The sequence below is a fragment of the Mercenaria mercenaria genome, chromosome 4 (assembly GCF_021730395.1).
Source record: "Mercenaria mercenaria strain notata chromosome 4, MADL_Memer_1, whole genome shotgun sequence".
NCBI classification, from domain to species: Eukaryota; Metazoa; Mollusca; class Bivalvia; order Venerida; family Veneridae; genus Mercenaria; species Mercenaria mercenaria.
In genome coordinates this window covers 55,750,813-55,777,738 of record NC_069364.1, presented here as the reverse complement: position 1 = coordinate 55,777,738, position 26,926 = coordinate 55,750,813, and the positions used below count along the sequence as shown (strand labels likewise).

The following is a 26,926-nucleotide window of genomic DNA, read 5'->3' as shown; positions in this document are numbered from 1 at the left end:
GGAGTTGTACCAAATTAAATTGAAAAACATCTGATATTCTGATCATACTCTGCCTAGAATTAGTATTGTATTATACTTAGATATCTTGATGATATATGAATTCAGGTTGAAAAACAAAGGAAAGCTTTAGAAAAACAGAAGAAAGCACTAGATTACATTAACCCAGATATTGCTGCTGAAGAGAGACGAATGGGAAATGCATTATTTAAGCAAGGTAACTGAAGTGGAATTAGAAATACAAGGAGGAAAACCTGCAAGAAAAAATTGTAGATTTCTCCTATAAAAATATTTTGTTAATCCCCCGCCACAAGTGGTGGGGGGTTATAGGAATGGGCTCCGCCTGTCCTTCCGTAACATTTTGTGTCCGCTCTATATCTTCTAAACCCCTTGAAGGATTTTCATGAAACTTGGGTCAAATAATCACATCAAGACGATATGCAGAACCCATGAGTCAGCCATGTCAGTTCAAGGTCAAGGTCACAACTCAAGGTCAAATGTTTGAGCCTTCCATTTCGTGTCCGCTCTGTATCTCTTAAACCCCTTGAAGGATAATCATGAAATTTGAATCAAATGATCACCTCATCAAGACGATGTGCAGAACCCATGTGTCAGCTCAAGGTCAAGGTCACAACTCAAGGTCAAAGGTTTGAGCCTACCATTTCGTGTCCGCTCTATCTCTTAAACCTTTTGAAGGATAATTATGAAACTTGGATTAAATGATCACCTCATCAAGATGATGTGCAGAACTTATGAGTCAGCCATGTTGGCTTAAGGTCAAGGTCACAACTCAAGGTCAAAGGTTTGAGCCTTCCATTTTGTGTCCGCTCTGTATCTCCTAAACCCCTTGAAGTATTTTCATCTGACTTGGGTCAAATGATCACGTGCAGAATTGATGAGTCAGCCATGCTGGCTCAAGTTCAAGGTCACAACTTAGAGTCAAAGGTTTGAGTCTTCCATTTTGTGTCCATTCTGTATCTCCTAAACCCCTTGAAGGATTTATATTAAACTTGGGTCAAATGATCACTTCATCAAGAACTCATGAGTCAGCCATGTCAACTCAAGGTCAAGGTCACAACTCAAGGTCAAAGGTTTGAGCTCTGTATCTCCTAAACCCCTTTTAGGATTTTCATGAAACTTGGGTCAAATGATCACCTTATCTAGACGATGTGCAGAATTCATGGGTCAGCCATGTCAGTTCAAGGTCAAAGTCACAGCTCAAGGTCAAATGTTTACCCTTTCACTATCCATACCAGTGGCAGGGGATTTAGCTGTCTTTCAGGCTGCCTTGTTTGTTTTACTGCAGAAAGGTCTGCCATATAGAAATAGTTAAGTAAACATTTTGGAGTAACAGGGCCCATATTCATGAGTGTTTCAAGTCTGAAAAGTCTAAATCTTAGACTTTCGACGTTGATGAATTTAAGCCAAGATTTTTCATATATAATATGCAAAAAATTAGATTGAGGAAATCAAATCCTGCCCTTAAAGGCTTTACATACTTTATTCCTGTCTTATATGGATATTAGTTTCTCTAACACCACATCACTAATTATTGAGGTTTTAAGGAAATCTTTGAAGTGTGAGGTGAAACATTTTAATTTCCTCGTTTACTCATGGAGAAACACAGAAGTAAAAAATCTCTTGATATTGATAAAAACCTTAATGCAGTATAGTTCGTAATTTTAAAGCAGTTTTAAAAGGTGAAATATAATCTTTTAAAATGCTGAAAGTGCCAAGACACTTTGAAGTATGAAGAAGCTAAAGGCTGCAAAGGAACAGTGCCGCTTTTATCTGAAGAATTTTGTGTGTTTTTTGTCATCAGGGAAATACAGTGAAGCATTGAAACATTACAATGAGGCAATCAAAAGGAATCCGAAAGATGCCAATCTTCACAGCCATAAAGCTGCTTGTTATACAAAACTGCATGAGTTCAGCAGAGCATTGGCAGCCTGTGATGACAGTTTGCATATAGATCCCAAATTTAGTAAGTGTACTTTCACAGTAGTATCATAATTTTTGCCTAGCAGGGGCCTCCTTGGCTGAGTGGTTAGAATCACTTGCCCTGCACTGAAGTAAGTTTGAGCCTCTCTCTGTTGGTTGAATTCTCCATGTGAGGAAGCCACTTAGGTGACTTATAGAAGGTCGATGTTCCTACCTAGGTGCTCGCTCATGATGAAATAAAGCAGAGGGCCTCCTGGAATTTTCCTGCACATTAAAGATGGAAGTCGCTATATGACCTAAACCTGTGTCTGTGCAATGTTAAACAAAAACAATTCTTGGCTTTGAAGTAAGCAATGGTCAGATCATGTGCCAGGGATAAATATATTTTTAAGAATAAGATGTATATTTGTGATATCACTTATAATAGTACTAACCACATCATGATGTCATTATCAATATACATAGTTCTGGGAAATACCCAAATTTATTTTGTCGTCGTAATTTGTTTTTAGCTTACCTGAGCACAAAGTGCTCCTGGGAGGTATTGTGATCAAGCTGTGTCTGTTGTTGGTGTGTGCGTCAAGTCATCCTTTGTCAACAATTATGTTTAAACGATATCTCCTCCAAAACCACTGTATGGATTTTGACGAAACTTGGCTTGGATGTTACTAGGGTAGTCCTCTACCAAATTTGTTCAAACGGTCAAGGGACCACCAGAGCTAAAAATATAATGACATCTCCTAAATTGACTGTCCGAGATTTTGAAATAATTTTACACAAATTGTTCTTATATCACCCTCTACAAAGATTGTTCAAATTATACAGATTCGTCAAAAAAAACAAAAAAAAAACAAAAAAAAAAACATGGCCGCCAGGGGGCTTGGTTACTTTTCCCAATGTATATAGTGGAAATTAAAAAAATCTACTGTGTTAAAATTAATTCGTATTGGTCGACAGTGGTTGTGGTCACTTTTTCCTATATGTATATAGTGGAAACATTAAAAATCTTTTTGTGTGAAACTGCCAGCCCAATTTAAAATAATTTTACACAAATGGTCCTTGTGTGGATCTCTATCAAGATTGTCCAAATTATTTTGATTCGTCAAAAAACATTGCCGCTAGAGGGTGTGGTCACTTTTCCCTATATGTATATAGTGAAAACTTTAAAAATCTTCTTGTGTTAAACTGTTGGCCCAATTGTAGAGTAATTTTACAGAAATGGTCCTTGCGTGACCCTCTACAAAGATTGTTCAAATTATACTGATTCGTTAAAAACATGGCCGACAGTGGGGGTGGTCACTTTTCCCTATATGTATATAGTGGAAACATTAAAGATCTTGTGTGAAACTGCCAGTCCAATTTTAAAAAAACTTTACAAAAATGGTTCTTGTTTGACCTTCTATAAATAGTGCTCAAATTTTTTTTATTCATCCGATAACATGGCTGCCAGAGGGCGTGGTCACTTTTTATCAACAATTTCTTTAAACAGTATCTCCTCCAAAACCACTGAATGGAATTAGATGAAACTTTACACAAATAATCTCTGATCTCTCACTCTGGTTTGCCCTATTTCAGAATTGTTCAAATGGTTCTGGTTCATTGAACATAAGCGTCTTTCTGGTTAAAAGAAGGTTTTTAGCCATCAGACTTTAAAAATCTTTTTCTATAGTCAAAATTATTACTCTTAGGTAAAAAATAATGCATGCCATGCCCCTGTGTCTGACATGTATTTTCTATTGGATTCTATATATTTCTCTGAATTAGTAATAGCTAGAGCCTTGATATTTTGTGGTGATATCAGATTTGTAATTTCTGTCGTAATTATTCAAATAATTGCCCTAGGTTCAAAAATGTGTGTGACATGTATATAATATTGGCTAACATAGATGAAACTAACTCTGTATTTTTACAGACACACTTGAAGCCTTGTACACAGGTGATCGATTTAGGTTCAATGATCCTCTTATATAGTGACAGGCATGCAAAATGATCTTACATGTCTGCCTGTGAGTAACAGCGGTTTTTCCAATTCTCAAGACAGTACAGTAAATAGACCTTGCTAAGGGTTGGTTTCTTCTTTCAGGCTGTCCCTCTTGCAGGGAAACCCCTGACGGGCAGGGATGTAATATCCTAATGATCATTGCAATATGTAGTCAAACATGCACAAAGACCCTTGATATGTCTTGTTTTAAATTCAAAATATATAGGTAAAGTTTTAGGAAGAGTTGCTATATAAGCCGTTAAATATTTTAAGAGCATAGCACTTATTTTCCTTTTAGGTCACTTAATTGTGCTGAAATCAGAAAAAAAAATGTGAGGGATGAACAATTTATAAAAGTAATCCATTGTCACCTTCAATAATGCATGTTTTAAAGTCAATTTTGCCAGTGTTCATTACTTTAAATTTCAGTAAAGGGGTATTTACACCGTGGAAATATCTCATACCGTATGAAAAATAATAAAGAGGCAGTCTGGGCATATGAGAAAGCCCTGCAGTGTGATCCTAACTGTGCAGTAAGTGAATTTATTTTCTTAATATGTTGTCTCTACTAAATCTTACATAAATAGAAAAAATATATAATTAACAAGAAAGAGGGCATACTGTGCGCCTGCTGTCATAAACTAAGTCAGCTATTACTTGGTTTAGTTACGTTTGAGCTTCCTATAAACATCGATTGCAGTCTGATGGGTTAAATCATCTCAGTTAAGAATTGAATTGAGTAACATTAAGAACAACTAGTTACGATTTTTATTACTATGGGCCCCTCAATTAACAAATTTATACAAGAGCGCAATTTGCTTGATTTGACAGCAATACACAGACTAAAGAACCATAAAACCATGTCCGGTAGTGGAAATTAGCCCCAGGCATGTTACAGGTAAAAGTGTATCAGTACATGCTTCATTGAATGCTTGCTTTTTGAATGTGGACTTGATTGGGTAGTGGAGAAACAACTGACCAATGAGGTTGCCCCATACATGAGATTGTACGGCATTGTATTACCTGTATATGCTAAATTTAAAATAACTACATGAGATGGAAATTTATTGTTTTTAGCTCACCTGAGCCAAACGCTCATGGTGAGCTTTTGTGACCGCTCAATGTCCGGCGTCCGTCGTGCGGTGTGCGTCGTCCATCCGTCAACATTTCATAAAAAAATCTTCTTCTTGAAAACCACTGGGCAGAATTACACCAAACTTCACAAGAATGATTCTTGGGTGGCCCCCTTTCAAAATTGTTCAAAGAATTGAATTCCATGCAGAATTCTGGTTGCCATGGCAACCGAAAGGAAAAACTTTAAAAATCTTCTTGTCCAAAACCATAGGGCCTAGGGCTTTGATATCTGGTGTGTAGCATCATCTAATGGTCCTCTACCAAAATTGTTCAAATTATTTCCCTAGGGTCAAATATGGCCCCACCCCGGGGGTCACATGGTTTAGATAGACTTGTATAGGGAAAACTTTGAAGATCTTCTTGTACAAAACCACATGGCCTAGGGCTTTGATATGTGGTATGTAGCATCATCTAATGGTCCTCTACCAAGATTGTTCAAATTATCCCCCCCTAGGGTCAAATATGGCCATTCCCCGGGGCTTACAAGTTTTACATAGACTTAAATAGGAAAAAAAGTTTAAAAACCTTCTTGTCTGAAACCACAACACTTAGACCTTTGATATTTGGTTTGTAGCATTGCCTTATGGTCCTCAACCAAAATTGTTCAAATTGTACCCCTTGAGTGAAAAGAGGCCTTGCCCTGGGGGTCCCATGTTTTATATAGACTTAAATAGGAAAAAGCTTTAAAAATCTTGTCAGAAACCATATGATCTAGGCTTTTGATATTTGTATGATGCATTGTCTAGTAGTCTGCGGCATGATATTTCAGTGAGACAGCAAATTAAAGCTGGGAATATTGCTCACTGCTGCAAGTAGACATCATTGTTCGTATGACTGAAAAATTGTTGAAAAAGACGTTAAATATACACACACATGCGCACACACACATGCACACACACACGCGCGCGCGCGCATGATCAGATGTTGTATCTCAGTCACGATTTGAAGGATTTCATCAAACATGATAGCAGAAATATTAGCAAATTTCAGTAAGATTGCTTAGAGAAGACAAGATTTAAGGCCATTTATAGAGAGAGAGAGAGGGAGATGTTCTATTCCTATTGTATCTGCTGACTTTTACGGATTGAATCTCAAGATCAAACATATATCTGCCAATTTCTACGGTATAATAAGGTTGTATATACAGTCGAATACTGTTACCTCGATATTCAAGGGACTGTAAAAATTGCATCGACTTATCCGAAGTTGGACGTAACAATATCGACTATCTGGGACTAGGTCAGAGACCACCAATTCAAAAAAGTACAGGGAACTTACTGGGAATGAGGTAAGTGTATACCTGGGAATAAGGTAACGTCTGTGCGTTCTGATTAGTCATGTAAACAAACCCAGGAAGTGATTATTTTTTCAAAATTGATATTTTTTCACTGCATTTACAGTAGTTTATTATACATTTTGACAAAATTTGCTACATTTTATGTGTATTGAAAAAAAGTTTTATCAAACGAATTTCTCCCGCCATGTCAATGATGTAAACAGGGGGTCATCTCATTCACACGAAAATTACTTAAATAAAGTATCACTATTCATATGTTTTTCGTCCGATATTTTGGTAGAACTAAGATAGTTCTTGAAAAACTTGTAATTAGATATACATGTTTCGATGTATGGAAGGCCGTACACGCCATAATGTTACAATGTAAGTCCATGGGAAAACAATTGGTGGTCTCTAACCACTACGAAGTGACAAGGTGAACTAGTGTGACCACTTGATCTCCGTCGTGCGTCATCCGTCGTGCGTCAGCAATTTCTAAAAAATTCTTCGTCTTGAAAAGCACTGAGCAGAATTACACCAAACTTCACAGGAATGATCCTTGGGTGGCGCTCTTTCAAAATTATTCAAAGAATTGAATTCCATGCAGAACCCTGGTTGCCACGGCAACCGAAAGGAAAAACTTTAAAAATCTTCTTGTCCAAAACCATAGGGCCTAGGGCTTTGATATTTGCTATGTAGCATCATCTAGTGGTCCTCTACCAAGATTATTCAAATTATCCCCCTAGGGTCAAATATGGCCCCGCTCCGGAGGTCACATGGTATATATAGGCTTATATAGGAAAAACTTTGAAAATCTTCTTGTACAAAACCACATGGCCTAGGGCTTTGATATTTTGTATGTAGCATCATCTAGTGGTCCTCTACCAAGATTGTTCAAATTATCCCCCTAGGGTCAAATGTGGCCCCACTCCGGGGGTCCCAAGTTTTACAAAGACTTATATAGAAAAAAAGTTTAAAATTTTCTTGTCTGAAACCACAACACTTAGACCCTTGATATTTGGTTTGTAGCATTGTCTTATGGTCATCAACCAACATTGTTCAAATCGTACCCCTAAGTTGAAAAAAGGCCATGCCCTGGGGGTCCCAAGTTTTATATAGTCTTATATAGGAAAAAGCTTTAAAGATCTGCTTGTTTGAAACCAGGCTTTTGATATTTGGTATGATGCATTGTCTAGTAGTCCTCTACCAAAATTATTCAGATTATGCCCCTGGGGTTAAAAGAGGCCCCGCCCTGGGGTCACTTAGTTATTATGTGAGTTATACAGGAAAATTACTTAAAAAAATCATCTGATCCTATTTCCAAGACTGTTTAGCTATATTTACCTGATGACCCCAAGTAATATGATGTCACTTGACTGTGACCTTGACTTACTGACCTACTTCCTTGTTTTTTAAGATACAGCCTTGAAATGTTGATGACATACACAGTTTTGCACACAAATCCTAAAACTGAATTTCATTGACCCTGAATATGACCTACTGACTTTCTTAATATTTTTATCATCAGTTTGACATTTGAAACATGTAGCTCATATTACTCAGGTGAGCAATCCAGGGTCATCATGACCCTCTTGTTATGCCCCCCGGCATCTACTGATGCAGGAGGCATATAGTGATCGTCCTGTCCGTCCATACAAGGTTAACCAAATGGGACCGTTTCGTCTAGCATCAATACCCCTTTCTAGAATGACTTGATACTAATGCAGATGTAACTTGTGACCATTCCTCATCTTCTGACATCACCTGACCTCAGTTTGACCTTGACCTTGACCTTGACCTCATTTTGGACTTAGGTTGCTTTATATGGGCCATCTCTTGGTTAACCAAATGGGACCATTTCGTCTAGCATCAATACCCCTTACTAGAATGACTTGATACTAATGCAGATGTAACCTGTGACCATTCCTCATCTTCAGACATCACCTGACCTCAATTTGACCTTGACCTCATTTTGGACTTAGGTTGCTTTATATGGGCCATCTCTTGGTTAACCAAATGGGACCGTTTCGTCTAGCATCAATACCCCTTACTAGAATGACTTAATACTTACGCAGATGTAACCTCTGACCATTCCTCATCTTCAGACATCACCTGACCTCAGTTTGACCTTGAACTTGACCTCGTTTTGGACTTAGGTTGCTTTGTATTGACAAGGATGCTACCGGGGGCATCAAGCGTTTATTGAATGCAGCTTCTTGTTTCAGATGGTTTGAAAGGGGAAAGAAAAAATATAAAACATAAATACGATTTTAATTTTATTGACAAATAAAACATCTTGATTAATACATACATACAACTTTTTATTTTTTCAAAATACATGTATACATTTAAACATTAGCATTTTTATTCCTTCCCGAAACAAGTCTGAATGCAGCGGCAATGTTCGTAGTTGACTAGTCATTTTGACTGTGCTTCGATAGCGAAAATTTGCCAGTTAAATACGCATATTGTTACTCAATCCTAAATGGCAGATATTTCATCCGAATTAGTTGTTACATCAGAAAACGTCTTTCCTGCTTGCATGGTTATTAATAAGAGTTATTATTGGGAATTAAATGCAAACTTCCTGACATTTAAATTGAATTAGAGATTAAGTAACAAACAAAACAAACACACAAACTATCTTGAATATGATTAATACATCGCCGGACAACAATAGGTTGATTTTCTCACCTTACAAATAACATGGATATTTTTTGACAAGCTGTGATATCGACGAAACCAGGTGTAAAAACAGTACAGGTAAGTTGACGGGACTGAAAAATCTCAACGAGCTAAACAAAATATCGAGCTAAGCATATCTAGGTAATAATAAATAATTACATTAAGATAAATAGGGAAAAATCGGGACCGACTCAAACACATCGTGCTAACCGGAGTATCGAGCTAACCAATATCGAGGTAAGGATATTCAACTGCATATATATAACACAGGGTTTCCACTGCCCTTTTTAGCTCGACTATACGAAGTTTAAGGAGAGCTATCCTACTCAACCCGGCGTCGGCGTCTTTCCGCGTCCCCACCTTGGTTAAAGTTTTTTTTTTACACTTTCTCTTTTTTACACTTTCTCTTTTTTCAATTTATCTCTGTAATTACTTGATGGATTTGATTCAAACTTGAAATACTTATTACACATCATCATCCACATCACCTGACATAAGGGCCATAACTCTGGCACCAATATTTCATGAATTATCCCCCCTTTTCACTTAGATTTTCAGGTTAAAGTTTTGATGCACTTTCACTCTATCTCTGTTATTACTGAATGGATTTGATTCGAACTTTAAATAGTTGTTCAGCATCACCACCCACATCATATGACACAAGGTGCATAACTCTAGCACCATTTTTTCATGAATTATTCCCCCTTTTTTCTTAGAATTTCAGGTTAAAGTTTTGGTGCACTTTCACTCTACCTCTGTTATTACTGAATGGATTTGATTTAAACTTAAAATAGTTGTTCAGCATCATCACCCACATCATATGACACAAGATGCATAACTCTGGCACAATTTTTCATGAATTATTCCCCTTTTTACTTAGAATTTCAGGTTAAAGTTTCATGCACTTTCACTCTATCTCTGTTATTACTGAATGGATCTATTCAAACTTAAACAATTGTTCAACATCATTACCATTATCATATGACACAAGGTGCATAACTCTGGGACCAATTTTCCATGAATTATTTCCCCCCTTTTACTTAGAATTTTAGGTTAGTTTTAATGCACTTTCACTCTGTCTCTGTTATTACTGAATGGATTTGATTCAAACTTAAAATAGTTGTTCAACATCATCACCCACACCATATGACGCAAGGTGCATAACTCTGGCACCAATTTTTCATTAATTATTCACCCTTTTTACTTAGAATTTTAGGTTAAAGTTTTGATGCACTTTCACTTTGTCTCTGTTATTACAGAATGGATTTGATTCAAACTTAAAATAGTTGTTCAACATCATCACCCACACCATATGACACAAGGTGCATAATCTGGCACCAATATTTAATGAATTATGCCCGTTTTTGCTTAGGATATACTTATATAGTGTTTTGATACATTTTATCTTTACCTCTCTTATTACTTTAAGTTGATATTTTTGACATAGCCTCAGGCTGTTGTGCAATATCTTCATCCACAATTGGAGTCATTAAACACTCCAGTGACAGCTCTAGTTTCGTCAGATGTGCCCAGTTTCACTATCCAGCATCGAAATAGTCGAGCGCGCTGTCTCCTGTGACAGCTCTTGTTTTTTCTATCTCCACAAAATATCGAAGTCAGTCACCCAGGGAATTGTGTGTGTGTCGGGGAGTGGGGGGGAGCTTCAATATTTGGCATGTGACATCATGTAATGGCCCCAAGTTTTACATAGACTTATATAGGAGAAAAACTTTAAAAATTTTCTTGTCTGAAACCAGAAGACTTAGGCCTTTGATATTTGGTATATAGCATTGTCTTTTGGTTCCCTAAAATTGTTCAAATTATGCCCCTTGGATGAAAAAAGGCCTCGCCATGGGGATCTCAAGTTTTACATAGACTTGAATAGGAAAAAAATTTTAAAAAATCTTCTTGTCTGAAACCACAAGACCTAGGCCTTTGATGTTTGGTTTGTAGCATAACCTTGTGGTTCTCTACCAAAATTGTTCAAGTTATGCCCCTGCAGTGAAAATAGGCCCCGCCCTGGGGGCTCTCAAGATTTACATTTACATAGACTTATACAGGAAAAGAAATTAAAGATCTTCTTATATGAAACTGTAAGGCCTAGGCTTTTGATTTTTGATACGTTGCATTTTCTAGTGGCTGTACCAAGATTGTTCAAATTACGCTTCTGTGGTAAAAACAGGCCTGCCCTAGTTTCCCAAGTTTTACATAGATTTACATAGGAATTTTTTTTCAAAAATCGTCTTGACTGAAAGTTCAATATTCAGTCTGTAGCATTGCCTAGAGGCTCTCTTAACAAGATTGTTCAAATTATACCTCTTGGGTGAAAAGAGGCCCCGTCCCTAGGGTCACATAGTTTTTTATACAGGGTCGATAACCCTGTTTTGCAATTTTACAAAATTATTTCCATTTTTCACCTTTTATTTTCATTCAACTGACAAGGTGATAGTCAAGCGTTGCTGTCTTCTGACAGCTCTTGTTTATATGTTTGTGGATTTAATTTGTGTAAATTAGCCTAAGGCCATAATGAAATAATTCCTAGATTATTATCCCCTCCCGCCCTCTTTTATGCCACCCTGACCTTTTTTATTTCTCTCTCACAAAAAAAAAGAACCAAAAATGTATGAATGGCTGTAGGGTCCGGTATATTTGTTTTAAATCTAATGCTGCCGCAAAATACCAAAGATTCCCATGTATAATGCGTAGTTTTTTTTACCCCTTGGACCAGCCCCGAATCGTGGGTGCGCATTATACACAGGTAAAGACGATTTTTCAACTTCAAAACTTACTTTGGTTTTTAGCTCACCAGAGCACTTTGTGCTCAAGGTGAGCTATTGTGACTGGTCATTGTCCGGCATCCGGCGTGCGTCATTGCATCGTCCGTCAACATTTGTGTTGTGAACACTCTGGAGGCTACATCTGTGACCATATCTTTATGAAGCTTAGTCAGAATGTTTGTCTTGATGATTTATCTTGCCATTGCTATAACAGCTGCCTGATAAAGCCTGTCTGAGAAAAGCAGGCTTTCTCAGGTCAGTGACTTGAGAACACTTTACACTGTTTAAACCTATGATTAAATCCAAGGACATCAGATTGTGTCCATTTTGCATTTAAAAATTATTACGCCCTCATACGACACTGAAGTAGGTCTTTAAAATCCAAAAATATAAAAAAGCGGGAAAAAAACAAATTCTAACCTTGTGTTTTGTAACTGACATCTCTGTTCTACTGACCCGAAAGAATAATTTCAAATTGTTGTGAAATTTTATCCAGAGTTCAGTTGCTAGACGGATACCCATTCTCACCAAGCAAACGTTTGAAGTGATTTAAATACACACGCTATAACGCCACTTGGCAGAAAAAAATAGGCAGTACCGTTTCATCTGTAGCGGTTTTGACTTTTGTTCATCGTATGATAACTCTTGTAACAACACTAAATCTATACTACTTGAATTACCTCCCTTGTTTTTCTCAAGAACTGTATAATGCATTTATTTTTATGTATTGGACAACGAAATATTCCACACTTTAAAATTTCTTGTCTTTTTATAAGTTGTTTTATTATATACAACCTGTCAACTTTGTGTAGACAATTGCCGAACCATTCAGATTGTCGTTTTCTCGGCTTATTTATAATCTCTTTTTCAGCTCTAATCGAGGAGAAAGGTTTAGCTCCCGTCCTATATACGGTATCAATTCACGGTCCCAGACGGCCATATTCCGTTCTGGAGCCTACGTTATAGGTCTCACACTGCATTTAAGGGTGTTTCACAGTTCTGGCAGCATTATTCTGTCCAGCGCATTGCATTCGTGAAACTTTCACTTTATTCTATAATTTATAAGTCAATTAAGGTTTTTCTGTATTCACGCTCAGTTGCATGTACAAAGAGGTAAACAGACGGCCAAATTCCGATCTGTGCCACTAGGGAAGGTTCCGACAGTGGATTCCCGAACTTTTTGATAGATGGTCTTCTTAATTGTGGTCGGCTGATAATATTTAAGTGCAATCGCTTATCTAAATGTGTTTTATTATTGCTTTTGTAGGTTCTGATTTCCTACTTAGGTGTTTTATTATAGGGTCACATTTGTTACTTGTCTTTAAGGGACTATTCTGTTTGATTATGTATTTTGTGTCTTAAGAGATAAGCCTTCTGTTCTTGAATTATTAGGTCACTATATGATTGATTAGGGTTAATCTGTCAAATTTTACGGATAAAACTTAAGGTTCACTACTAGTAAAATTAGTATAAATTTATACGTTAATAGCTGGAGTTTTTCTTAAATTGAATAAAGTCATAAACTGTTTATCAGCTTGGTTCTTTCTTTGTTGGCTGGATTTTAGAGTCAATGGATGTACCCAGAGTCGAACCTAGGGGACAGTAACCTCCCTGATATATCACAGCAAATCTTATTGCCAGGGTCGGACAAAGTTCGAATCCCAGTAGGATAAGGTCCACATACCGAACACAGGTTGAACTCGGGAGATAGAGTCATTCTGCCTCACGGGATCGGCTGGTGCGAGGTCATATATCTATTTGGCCTTGACCGGTGTGCCCTACCGGCCATAAAAGCACTTGCTTGACCCTTGGCGATACAACAACAACAACCATCCTACCCAAAACGGTTACATTTGGCGCTGCGAGCAGGGTATATCTTTAAATTGACTTTAAGCCTTAAAATAGAAGAACCAGGCTGATTTACTAAATCAAAAAGTTCATTTATTAAGCTGGTCATTAATATTAAAGTTTTCAAGTAAATGCCTGTAGTGCTAAATATAGCTCAATTTATATAGGTGTGATAAATAAATTGTATGACAATGGCGTTTTTCAGTGACTACGAGTTTTCAAGTATAGGAAATCCAAGTCTTTCCGTTTCGACCACGCAAGCGTCTACACAGACAAAAGAATATGGCCATGAGGTAAATAACACTTTGAGGCCGACAAGCCTGTTTCATGGGTCGAATGAACCTAACGAAACCGTGACCCCTAAGAGAGTCGCTTTCGAGGTTCCGGACTCAAGTAATAATTTAATACAATTGTCAGAAAAGGATGCATATTTTCAATCTACGCCACGCGCGAGGCCTGATGCTCCATCTTTTTGGCAGTCACCTATTACTAACAGGTATAATGATACCGCTCTTGCCGGGTTGGATCCGTTTACGTATACACAGTCACCATCCATGGCGCCGCCGCCGTATCAATCTTACGACAGTTCAGTACGTACGCCAGTAAATCATAAAGAAGTAAAACCTCCGAAATTCGACGGGGATCCAAATAAATTAGAATCTTTTATCATGAGTTTTGAAAAAGCTTCAAGAATTAACGGTTGGGATAGCTATATGATGGCGGATCGTGTTTGGCTGGCAGTGCCTGATATTGTACAGAAACATATACATTCTATGCCTTTGTCGGAACAATCACAATATGAGTCTATTAAAAGATTGTTAAAGTCTAGGTTTGGTACCTTAGGTACAGATTCAGCCCGTATTGCGTTGCGGCAACGTAGGAAAAAGTCCGACGAAACTATACAGCAGTATGTTAATGAGCTAGTAGTATTAGCCGAACAAACGTACCCTGGCGAAAAGGGACCATTCTTTCAGAGTTATTTGATAGATAGATTTTTGGACGGGTTAGGCAACGAATGTTGGGTTGAAAAGATTAGGGAATATATGTTTATACATCATACAGAGCGTCTGGACGACGTCATCGCACATGCGCGATACTTAGAAATGTCTAATCCGGGAACAAATGTTAGGAAGCCGAGGCCTGAATACAATAACGATGCGGGGCAAAATGTTCAATTCAATCCGATGCTGCCGCAAAATGTAGATCGGTTTCCAAGACAAAACGAGTGTAGATTTCCGAATCCAAACAGTTTTATGTTTCCGCCTCCTTTTCCTATACCTGTACAAAATAGACCTCCGTTTCAAGGCCCTCGTAATGATTACAGTCGACCTAGAATACAAGTTAATTGTAGACGTTGCGGAAAATTAGGTCATATAGCAGCTTATTGTACAGCACCACGACCTTTAAACTAGGTCCGGCTGACCTTGACGGCGAAAGGTCAGCCCTACATCAAGAAATTAAGCCGGAAAAACATGTTAGCTTTGCCGGAATGCCAGATACTAACTACGACCGCAGCAACAGTCAAAGTCCGATTAGTAAACAAATTTCTGCACCGGTCTTTGGAGATACCCCAGTTAAAGTAGTTCAGTCAAATGATAATCAAAGCACTGAAAGCACGGAAAATCAGTCAGGTGGTCGAGTCAGTAGGGATCAAAGCTATGAAAGAACCGAAGATAAGCTAAGATTTCCGAACATTGAAAATTGGATAGATGCGCGTAAGTGCCCGAATCAAAGTACTGAAAATACTCAAATTAAACAGAATCAAAGCACTAAGAGTACTGTCGAGTCAGAGGGTTCTCAGACACTTAAACCGTCGGTTGATGCTATTAGTAAAGAACAGTTGAGTTCATTAAGTACTAATATGAGCAGAGTTGACTCTCTTGATACGAATGAAATTACTCAAAATACCAAATCTCCTAATAGCACTGCGTCTCCCAGTAATAGCAAGGTGCATAGCCATAACGGAGCCCCTAGCAATACTAGTCACGTGGAAAACGATTCTGTTAGGGACTTTTCGAATGCCTGTTGGTACTTCCATGCTGAAATTGAGACTTTAAAATTGCCCATTTTGTTTGATACGGGGTCACCAGTCAGTTTAATTTCTCGTTCAACATATGAACAATTAGGCGATAGGAAACCAAAATTAGACACAGTATCTTCGAATTTATATGCGGCTAATGGATCAAAAATAACAATTCTGGGGCGTGCAAACTTTGAGTTTTCAACTGAAGTAAAGTCTTATATATGGCCATTTTCAGTAGCTGATATTGAAGGAAATATGGGCATAGTAGGACAAGATTTCATTACATCCAAGGGTAGGATTCTGAATCAGAATAATTTATCCTGGAAAACAAAAGATGGAGTCGTAAATTTGTACAAACTAAAGTCAGATAAGGTGAGCAGAATTTTAGCCCAGAAAGATGTTTCTGTTCCTCCAGAGTCCGAGATGTTTTTAAAAGGGAATTCCAAATTGCCTTTTATATGAGAAACACAATATGGTGGAACCTAAAATAGTCTTACAAAAAGGGGGTTAGTTATGGCTAAGTCTATGGTTGAAAAAGAGGGTGAGTCATGTATTCGTAATGAACTTGACTGATAAGCCGATAAAAATCAAGCAAGGGGACTGTGTAGCAATGTAGCTCCAGTTGAAAGTGTACACGTAAGCAGGTATCTTCAACAAATAATAGTACCTTTCCGGAATTTTGCAGCCTTTAGTTGATGGGGTTGACCCTTCTTTATCAGAGCAAGAAAAACGCCAATTTAAGGATCTTTTGCTAGAATTTCAGGACATATTTGTAGGGCCTGATGGAAAAATAGGCCAGACTGATTTGGTTAAACATACCATTGACACTGGTATAGCAAAACCTATTAAGTTACCTCCGCGTAGGGTTCCTTTAGCTCAACAGGAAGTCATAGAACAGGAAGTTGATAAAATGCTGAAAGATGGGATAATTGAACCAAGTGATACTCCTTGGGCGGCACCTATATGTCTAGTAAAAAAATCAAGCGGTGCTTTTTCGATTCGCTATAGATTTAGGGGATTTAAAACTCTGTAACGACTAAAGATGCATACCCACTCCCCAGCATTAAGACAAATATTTGATAATCTTGCTCATAGTAATGGTTCAACACAGTAGATTTAGCTTCTGGCTACTGGCAAATCAAGATGCATACTAAAGACAAGAAAAAGACTGGTTTTGTAACACCTACAGGCAGAAACAGACTGTATCATTTTTTGGTCATGCCATTTGGGTTATGCAATGCTGGGGCTACATTTGAGAGGTTGATGGAACATGTTTTGGGGGGTCTGCAGTGGTCTAAATGTCTTTGTTATTTAGACGACGTCATTGTGTATGGGTCAGATTTTCAAAGTACTCTACAAAACTTAAAACTTGTGTTTAGTAGGTTTAGAGAAGCTAACTTAAAGTTAAAACCGTCTAAATGCAAATTTTTCCAAAAGCAAGTTAGTTCTTTAGGACACATCGCTACTGAAGAGGGCACAAAATGTGATCCTGCAAAGATAGAGTGCATCTTGAATTGGAAAGAGCCTGTGAATAAACAGCAAGTTAGGAGCTTTTTAGGCTTAGTCAATTTCTATAGAGTATACATAGAAAAGTGTGCAGAAATTTCGGCACCTTTAACCTACCTGACCCGTAAGAACGTAAAATTTAAATGGGACACTTCCTGTCAAGAAAGTTTTGACATGCTCAAGAAAAAGTTGACGGAGCCACCAGTATTATCGTACCCCACCCGTGAGGGGAAGTTCATCTTAGAAACAGACGCTTCCGGTCATTCTATTGCCGCCATCTTATCTCAGGTTCAAGGAGATAGGGAAGCTCCAATCGCATATGCTAGCAAGACTTTAGGTCAATCTCGTATGAATTATTGTACTACAATGAGAGAATTGTACGCGATAGTCTATTTCATTCGCTACTTTAGGCATTATCTGTATGGTAGGCCATTTATAGCTAGAACAGATCACTCAAGTCTAGTCTGGATCAAGAACTTTAAGGATCCTGAAGGCATGCTTAGCCGTTGGTTAAGCGTTATTGATACATATGATTTTACCATTGAGTTCAGGAAAGGCAAACAAATTCCTCATGTAGACGCATTATCAAGGATTCCCCCTCGCAAATGTAAAAAATACGGGTGTATAGACTGCGGTGATAAAGCAGGCAGCACTTTTCTGTCTGAGCCACAAACTAACTCTTCCCTGAACAGTCTATGGGCGGTATAGTAGCCGGTGCGCCAACAGACCCTAAGTCTGTTGACACGGACGATATGTCTGTGTACCCTATTCGCGTCGGAGAGGCGACAGCGGGAGCCTGTGGCAATGCTACTGATATATTCCCGGGGGTAGGAACGGTAGAGGAGGATGCCTTGATAAGCAATTGGATCAAATATAGAGATAAATCTGAAATTAAGACATTGCAAAGTCGAGATATGGCCATTTCTGAAGTTTTACAATTTGTCAATTCAGGCACAAAACCGACTAGGGATGTCTCACTGCAAAAATCATGGGAATTTCAACAATATTGGCGTCAGTGGTCATCGTTAGAAGTGCGTGACAACATTTTGTATAAGAGATATACCGCGAATGGTCACGAATTTCTTACGTTGGTGGCACCGTTAGTAATTCGTAATGAAATATTTTTTCAGTTGCATGTAAATAGAACAGCCGGGCATTTCGGTCGCGATAGGACTATAGAGGCCATTCGTAGGCGTTTTTATTGGCCAGGAATCCATGATTCTGTTAAAATATGGTGTGAACAATGTGATTCGTGTGCCAAGACAAAGCCAGGACCTGGTGTAGGCAAATATCCACTTAAGTCTGTAAGAACGTCACAGAAATTTCAAGTGATCGCTTCGGATTTATTTGGACCTTTAAGTCAAACTGAGAACGGCAATGAATATATTCTTGCCATCTGTGATTATTTTACAAAGTGGGTCGAACTTTTCGCATTACCTGATAAAACAAGCCAAACAGTTGCCGATAAATTAGTCTGTGAAGTTATCTGTAGGTACGGGTGCCCCCATCAAATTCATTCAGATCAGGGTAGGGAGTTCGAGTCTAATTTGTTTTCGGAAATGTGTCGACTCTTAGGTGTAGAGAAAACACGTACATGTCCTTATAGGCCGCAATCAGACGGAGTTGTAGAGCGCTGGAATAGAACGTTAAAACAAACTTTGACCATCTTTTGCTCTGAAAATCAAACAAATTGGGATGATTTCTTATGCTACATTGCCATGGCATACAACACAACTGAGCATTCCAGCACCAAATTTACACCATATAAATTAATGTTTGGTCAAGAGGTACGTTGTCCAATTGATCTCATGTATGAAGCCCCACCAGATGTTGAGGAAATTCCGTGCACTGTAGAATATGTAGAATGATGAAATCCCCTTTTGAAACTTCTTACTCCTGGGCACGTAACAACTTACAAAAGGCCGCTGTCAAGCAGAAAACTTATTATGATATTAAGGCTAAGTAAACCGTTTCGAAGTAGGTTCTTTTGTTTGGAGATATTATCCTCCTATAGCAAACACTAAATTGGGAGTCAACTGGGTAGGCCCGTACCTAGTAGTGGCACAAGTCAACGAAACTACGTACTCTATACAGCGTGACGTAAACGCACCTGTCGTGAACGTTAATGTCGACCACCTGAAACCATATTTAGGTACAAACGCACCAGAACCGTGGATTTATGATGATCCATTACTGGATGGAAATGTAGAAATCGTAGAGGGTGACGTATCGGTTCCAATCCCGGAAGAGCAAGTAATAGGATTTACGCCTGAACCCGAACTGGAGCCCGAACCTCCGCCTCAGAGTCCCATAAGGACCAGAGTGGGTCGAGCGGTAAAACCGCGTATACGATACTCGCCATAAGATTAATAGGGTATCAGCTTATATTGAACAGTATTAAAGTTATGTAAATATATTTGTCTTTAAATAAAGGTGAATCGCATCAATGTAAAATGTTTAATGTTTAGAGTTTCATCTGTATAAATTTATTAAACATAACATAAAAGTGGTTTAATTCAAGGTAATAAAGTATCATAGTTATAGATGTCAGGGTACTATCAGAATTTAGTGACCTTATTTATATTGAGCCTCGTCCGTTGAAATTGTGAACGCCTGGGTCCGTGACATGACACCGTATGTTTGGACGTAAAACTATATTATATATATATATTTCAACATATAGGGAAAGTAATTTCCCAAATGTTTTCTTTTAGTAAATGGTAATTTCCGTTTTTTCTTTTGTTTAAATAGTGAGGAAGTACAGTTGACAGTAGATCCGGCTGAAGAAGAAATCTTTATGGCACAGGAAGCATTCCCGGCGAAAGGGATGTGCTGTCCTGTAAATGATTGTTATAATTTTGAGTACTTTCAACACCCCAGTGACCTTTAAAAGTCACATGATAAAAATCCACTTGCCCATGCATAAGGGAAAATGTTTGCAATAAATGTGGTGAACATTTTGCTAGAAAAGGGGCTACAATGCCCATGCGTCAGAAAGAGATGTGAGGGTCAAGGGGAAGAAGGGGTCACACCTCGCTTCACCCATAATGATAATATATTGACCCAAAAGGTGTAAGACCTCCCTTGGGAGGTTTGTCAAAAATTAAGATGTCCCCTTTTGAAAGGAGACAGGCGCGGAAGGCGGCTGTGGGCAACAAATTTGCCTCACAACGCCTTCAGCGTTATTCAAGGGATGCTGACGCTAGGGCATGTCGCATCGCCTTGGGGTTTCTAGACCCTACTGTTAAACGAGTGGGTTGAAAATTAAGTTGTTGGGTTTTGGTTTTTTTTGGTATAATATTTCATTAATTAACACCGGGTGTTGTGCTGTTTTCTTCAGCCTGTGCGTCATTGTATACTCTTTTTGTCAATATAATATAAAACTTCAGTATAGTTCTAAGAGGGATAACATATTTTGGTTTTCCCCATCTTTGTGGATCCTAGGTCACAGTATTTGGGAATTGTTCACCTTTCATAATGACAAAATATCCTACTTACTAAAAAAAAAAAAAAAAAAAAAAAAAAAAATATTAGATCATATTTGTACAATTCATAGTTATAGTTCTTAAAACGTTTGTACTCATTAATTTAGTACACTTGTGCTTATCATTCGTTAAGTACTTTTGTAACCCTTTTTTTTGCACAAATACATGGATGCTGTAATTCATTTACTTACTCTACATTAATTTCATAGAGTACATTCCTATTCTCGTTTTTTTACACTTCCTACATACATTATTAATAATGTAAAGTTTGTTAAACTAGATTTAACAATAATATCAATCCGGCATAGGTATCCAACATAGGTTGTCATGTTTAACACTCAAGGTTTGACATAACCTTTTTTTTTATATATATAATATATTGTGTATATAATTATGGTATTCGTTATTACAAAAGTGATACACAGTTAGTACGATTGTTATTTTTTTATATATTGACATGGGAGTATAGACAGATGCCTGGTTTAACTCGGTTACATAGCCCTCGGTTGGCTGAGCTCTGAGCCTCATCTCTCTCTATTTCACCTGACCCTGGTAGTATGCTACGGTTTCAGCTTTATTCTTGAAGGACAAATTCGTTATGGAACGCCCCATATATTTAGACGAGGATCCAACTATTCTGTGATAAAATAAAAGTGTTATTTCAATCAGGAGATTGAGATAAAAGTCAGTATTTTTTACGTGCAGTGCTTTTTTTTTATTAAGGACCTACCAGGGCAGGATTATAAAATAGTGTGACTTTCTTATTAACATATCAAATGTACATAGTTTAAGATATTAATTGCATAATTAGACTAATTTCAGTACATAATTGAAAGCATGTAGCTAAGAATGGTGCTAGAAACTCTTAGAATGTTGAAAATGTAAAAACCTGTCAGGTTTACCAACATTTGAAAAGAGTTTTGTTTTGGCTCGTGCATATTATTGTACATGGAGTTCTGTGATTGATCTCATTACAGTCAAACTTATAATTGTTAAGTTTAAAATGTGGTATGTTATACATATGTTAAGTTTGTTAATAATAAAAGTGTCTTAAAAAAAAATATTCCTTCGTACTATTTTTTTTGTACTAAGAGGGAAGGAATGTAGCGGTTTTGACTTTTGTTCATCGTATGATAACTCTTGTAACAACACTAAATCTATACTACTTGAATTACCTCCCTTGTTTTTCTCAAGAACTGTATAATGCATTTATTTTTATGTATTGGACAACGAAATATTCCACACTTTAAAATTTCTTGTCTTTTTATAAGTTGTTTTATTATATACAACCTGTCAACTTTGTGTAGACAATTGCCGAACCATTCAGATTGTCGTTTCTCGGCTTATTTATAATCTCTTTTTCAGCTCTAATCGAGGAGAAAGGTTTAGCTCCCGTCCTATATACGGTATCAATTCACGGTCCCAGACGGCCATATTCCGTTCTGGAGCCTACGTTATAGGTCTCACACTGCATTTAAGGGTGTTTCACAGTTCTGGCAGCATTATTCTGTCCAGCGCATTGCATTCGTGAAACTTTCACTTTATTCTATAATTTATAAGTCAATTAAGGTTTTTCTGTATTCACGCTCAGTTGCATGTACAAAGAGGTAAACAGACGGCCAAATTCCGATCTGTGCCACTAGGGAAGGTTCCGACAGTGGATTCCCGAACTTTTTGATAGATGGTCTTCTTAATTGTGGTCGGCTGATAATATTTAAGTGCAATCGCTTATCTAAATGTGTTTTATTATTGCTTTTGTAGGTTCTGATTTCCTACTTAGGTGTTATTATTATAGGGTCACATTTGTTACTTGTCTTTAAGGGACTATTCTGTTTGATTATGTATTTTGTGTATTAAGAGATAAGCCTTCTGTTCTTGAATTATTAAGGTCACTATATGATTGATTAGGGTTAATCTGTCAAATTTTACGGATAAAACTTAAGGTTCACTACTAGTAAAATTAGTATAAATTTATACGTTAATAGCTGGAGTTTTTCTTAAATTGAATAAAGTCATAAACTGTTTATCAGCTTGGTTCTTTCTTTGTTGGCTGGATTTTAGAGTCAATGGATGTACCCAGAGTCGAACCTAGGGGACAGTAACCTCCCTGATATATCACAGCAAATCTTATTGCCAGGGTCGGACAAAGTTCGAATCCCAGTAGGATAAGGTCCACATACCGAACACAGGTTGAACTCGGGAGATAGAGTCATTCTGCCTCACGGGATCGGCTGGTGCGAGGTCATATATCTATTTGGCCTTGACCGGTGTGCCCTACCGGCCATAAAAGCACTTGCTTGACCCTTGGCGATACAACAACAACAACCATCCTACCCAAAACGGTTACACATCTATTGTTGATTTTATTCCATAACAGTCTATTCCAGATGCAATATTCCATGACATAAGTGCAGAGAGCTAAAATCCTGAACAAACGCTTTGCATAAGTCATTTTACGTTTTCTACAAGTGTTTCCGTTATAGAAACATTTTGTGGTAATTGCAAATACGGTAGGCATACGCTATACATAAGTGACATGGTCTCATGAACCTATAAAATAATCGCATAAAGATGTCTTAAGCAGTTACTCTAAAAAACAAGATGGCGTCATTTTGATGAAAAGAAAAAAAAAAAAAAAGAAGTCCGACAAAACAGCAAAATTTGGTCGACTCCTACTTTTTGCACTTTATTTCGCATAATGGTAGGATAAAAGTTGTTAATAAATAATGGCATGATAAATAGAATAACAGGTTACTGTCTTTTGAGAAAGGGATTTCTCAGACTCCTTCCAGGACCATATCTAGCCTCGTCTGAGAAACCCTTTCTCAAAAGACAGTAACCTGTTATTCTCTATCTCTAGGTCAAGTTCAAAACTGGGTCATGTTGGGTCAAAAACTAGGTCAGTAGGCCAGATCAAAGGAAAAGCTTGTGAACATTCTAGAGGCCACATTTGTGACCCAATTTTTATGAAAATTGGTCAGAATGTTTGTCTTGACGATCTCTAGGTCAAGTTTGAAACTGGGTCATTTGGGGTCAAAATCTAGGTCAGTAGGCCAGATCAAAGGGAAAGCTTGTGAACAGTCTAGAGGCCACCTTTGTGAACAAGTTTTTATGAAACTTAGTCGGAATGTTAGTCTTGATGATATCTAGGTCATGTTTGAAACTGGGTCATGTGGAGTCAAAAACTAGGTCAGTAGGCCAGATCAAAGGGAAAGCTTGTGAACAGTCTAGTGGCCACATTTGTGACCCAATCTTCATGAAACTTGGTCAGAATGTTTGTCTTGATGATCTCTGGGTGAAGTTCGAAACTCGGTCATGTGGGGTCAGAAACTAGGTCAGTAGGCCAGATCAAAGGAAAAGCTTGTGAACACTTAAGAGGCCACATTTGTGATCCAATTGTTATAAAACCTGGTCAGAATGTTAGTCTTGGTCAGAATGTTAGTCTTGATTATCTCTAGGTCAGGTTCGAAACTGGGTCATGTTGGGTCAAAAACTAGGTCAGTAGGCTAGATCAAAGATAAAAGCTTGTGAACACTCTGAAGCCACATTTGTGACCCAATCTTTATGAAATTTGGTCAGGATGTTTGTCTTGATGATTTCAAGGTCAAGTTCATATCTGAGTCATGTGGGGTCAAGAACTAGGTCACTCGGTCAAAACAAAGGAAAAGCTTGTGAATACTTCAGAGGCCACAGTTGTGACTCAATCTTTTTGAAACTGGGTCAGAATGTTTGTCTTAATGATTTCTAGGTTAACTTTGAAACTAGGTCATGTGGGGTCAAAAACTAGGTCACTAGGCCAGATAAAAGGAAAACCTTGTCAATACTCTAGAGACCACAGTTCAAGTTTGAAACCCATTAGAATTAGTCAGAATGTTTGTCTTGATTATCTATAGGTCAAGTTCGAATCTGGGTCATGTTGTATCACAAACTAGGTCACTTGGGCAAATCAAAGGAAAAGCTTGTGAACACTCTAGAGACCACATTTGTGACCCAATCTTTATGAAACCAGGTCAGAATGTTTGTCTTGATGATCTCTAGGTTAAATTCGAAACTGGGTTATGTGGGGTCAAAAACTAGGACAGTAGGCAAGGTCAAAGGAAAAGCTTGTGAACACTCTAGACGCCAAATTTTTGACCCAATCTTTATGAAACTTGGTCAGAATGTTTGTCTTGATGATATCTAGGTCAAGTTCGAATCTGGGTCATGTTGGGTCAAAAACTAGGTCACCTGTTCAAATCAAAGGAAAATCTTGTGAATACTTTAGAGGCCACAGTTGTGACTCAATCATTTTGAAACTGGGTCAGAATGTTTGTCTTAATGATTTCTAGGTCATGTTTGAAACTGGTCATTTAGGGTCAAAAACTAGGTCACTAGGCCAGATCAAAGGGAAATCTTGTCAACACTCTAGAAACCACAATTCAAGTTTGAAACTTATTAGAATTAGTCAGAATGTTTGTCTTGATTATCTGTAGGTCAAGGTTGAATCTGGGTCATGTGGGGTCAAAAACTAGGTCACCCAGTCAAATCAAAGGAAACGCTTGTGAACACTCTAGAGGCAACAGTTGTGACCCAATCTTTACGAAGCTTGGTCAGAATGTTTGTCTTGGTGATCTCTAGGCAAGTTTAAATCTGTTCTTTAGGGTCAAAAACAAAGGGTCATAGGCCAGATCAAAGGAAAGCTTGTAACACTCTAGAGACCACATTAGTTTGAAACTTTATTAGAATTGGTCAGAATGTTTGTCTTGATGATCTGTAGGTCAAGTTGAATTTTGGGTCATTTGGGGTCAAAAACTAGGTAACGTAGCCAATCAAAGGAAAAGCTTGTGAACCACATTTAGAGCACAGTTTGACCAATTTTGCCATAACTTAGTCAAAGTTTGTTTGTGAACAGGCAATTCAAATAAGGTCAAAAAGTAGGTCAGTAGGCCAGATCAAAGGAAAAGCTTGTGAACTCTCTGTGGTATAGGCCACAGTTGTGATACAATCTTTATGAAACTTCAGAATGCATGTCTTGATGATCACTAGGTCAAGTTCTAATCTGGGTCGTTTAGGGTCAAAAACTAGGTCACGTGGTCAAATGAAAGGCAAAGTTTGTGAACACTCTAAAGGCTACAGTTGTGACTCAGTCTTTATGAAAATTGGGCAGAATGTTTGTCTTGGTGATCTCTAGGTTAAATTCGCAAACTGGCTCATGTGGGGTAAAAACAAGGTCAGTAGGCCAGATCAACTCTGGTGAGAAATATATAGGGCCATCATGGCCCTCTTGTTTATTTTCACCATTTTGGTAAAGGGAAACTACTCTCCATGCTTACTGTATATGCTAAAGTCTAAGATTGCTGTTACGTTCCATAAAAGATTGAGTTTCAAACAAAATTAATTTCATATAAATTTAAAAGTATTTTGATGAAAGAAATATTAAAAATCACAAATATTAGGATACTTTTAACCGAGATCAAATTGTGAACAACAAAATTGACAGGAGGTGACAAGCTTACTGCTGATAATTACTGGCTTTTTGATTGTTACAAAAAGACTGTCACACCTTTTGTTATCGGATTGAATTGAGAAGCTCATGCCATTTTGAACGATACCATTCCGAAATATTGGAACAGTTGCTTTCTATTTATTCAAAACATTTAATTAAAAAAGAAAAAAAAACAAATATAACAATATTTTACTAGTTTTATTTTCTAGAAAACTAAGTTGGTTCATCAAAAACGCAGGTCGATCCAGCTTCTAAATAAAATGTTGAATTGTTGATAAATGTAATATGAGAGTAAAAAAGAAAGTCGACAAGTTTGTTTTTACTTTATTCTGTTTTTGACGTTTTCCTGACATGTATTCAGGGGTTCGATTTATGTATAAATAGCTGTCATTTTTATAAGGCGCCCTTTGAAAAACGGACCGTATAAAGGGAACGCAAACCTGGGGCGATGGACTTGCTTATTTCAAGGCAACCAGTGGTCAATGGAACCCCGCGTACACAATAAATCTACCCCCCACCCCCCCCCCCCCCCCCACTTTTTGAACAAAATTTAGATGATAATCTAGGAATTGATTTATTATGGCCCGCCCGCTTAGCTAAAAAGGGAGAGTGTTGGTCTATAAATCGCGGAGTCGCGAGTTCGATCCTCAGGCGGGCCGAGTGTTCTCTGTGACAATTTGATAAAAGACATTGTGTCTGAAATCATTCGTCCTCCACATCTGATAATTCATGTAGGGAAGTTGGCAGTTACTTGCAGAGAACAGGTTTGTACTGGTACAGAATCCAGG

General features: G+C 37.8%; 1 protein-coding gene across 3 annotated transcripts in view; it reads left to right on the top strand.

Moving 5' to 3' along the window:
- The window catches only part of LOC123524931 (MORC family CW-type zinc finger protein 3-like), a 138,675-nt gene that overhangs the window by 104,553 nt on the left and 7,196 nt on the right, over positions 1 to 26,926 (top strand). Inside the window, exons 15-19 of one of the 3 annotated variants that reach the window (XR_008370614.1) lie at positions 106 to 214; positions 1,820 to 1,981; positions 4,349 to 4,452; positions 13,845 to 13,932; positions 19,920 to 20,052. Coding sequence is in view for 2 of the 3 variants with exons in the window: in XM_053541368.1 (XP_053397343.1) it covers positions 106 to 214; positions 1,820 to 1,981; positions 4,349 to 4,452; positions 13,845 to 13,847 (378 nt within the window). In the remaining variant the exon portion in view is untranslated. Of the gene's footprint in view, positions 1 to 105; positions 215 to 1,819; positions 1,982 to 4,348; positions 4,453 to 13,844; positions 15,262 to 19,919; positions 20,053 to 26,926 lie in introns of those variants that run through there. The other 2 variants (XM_053541368.1, XM_053541367.1) reach the window with 2 other exon arrangements.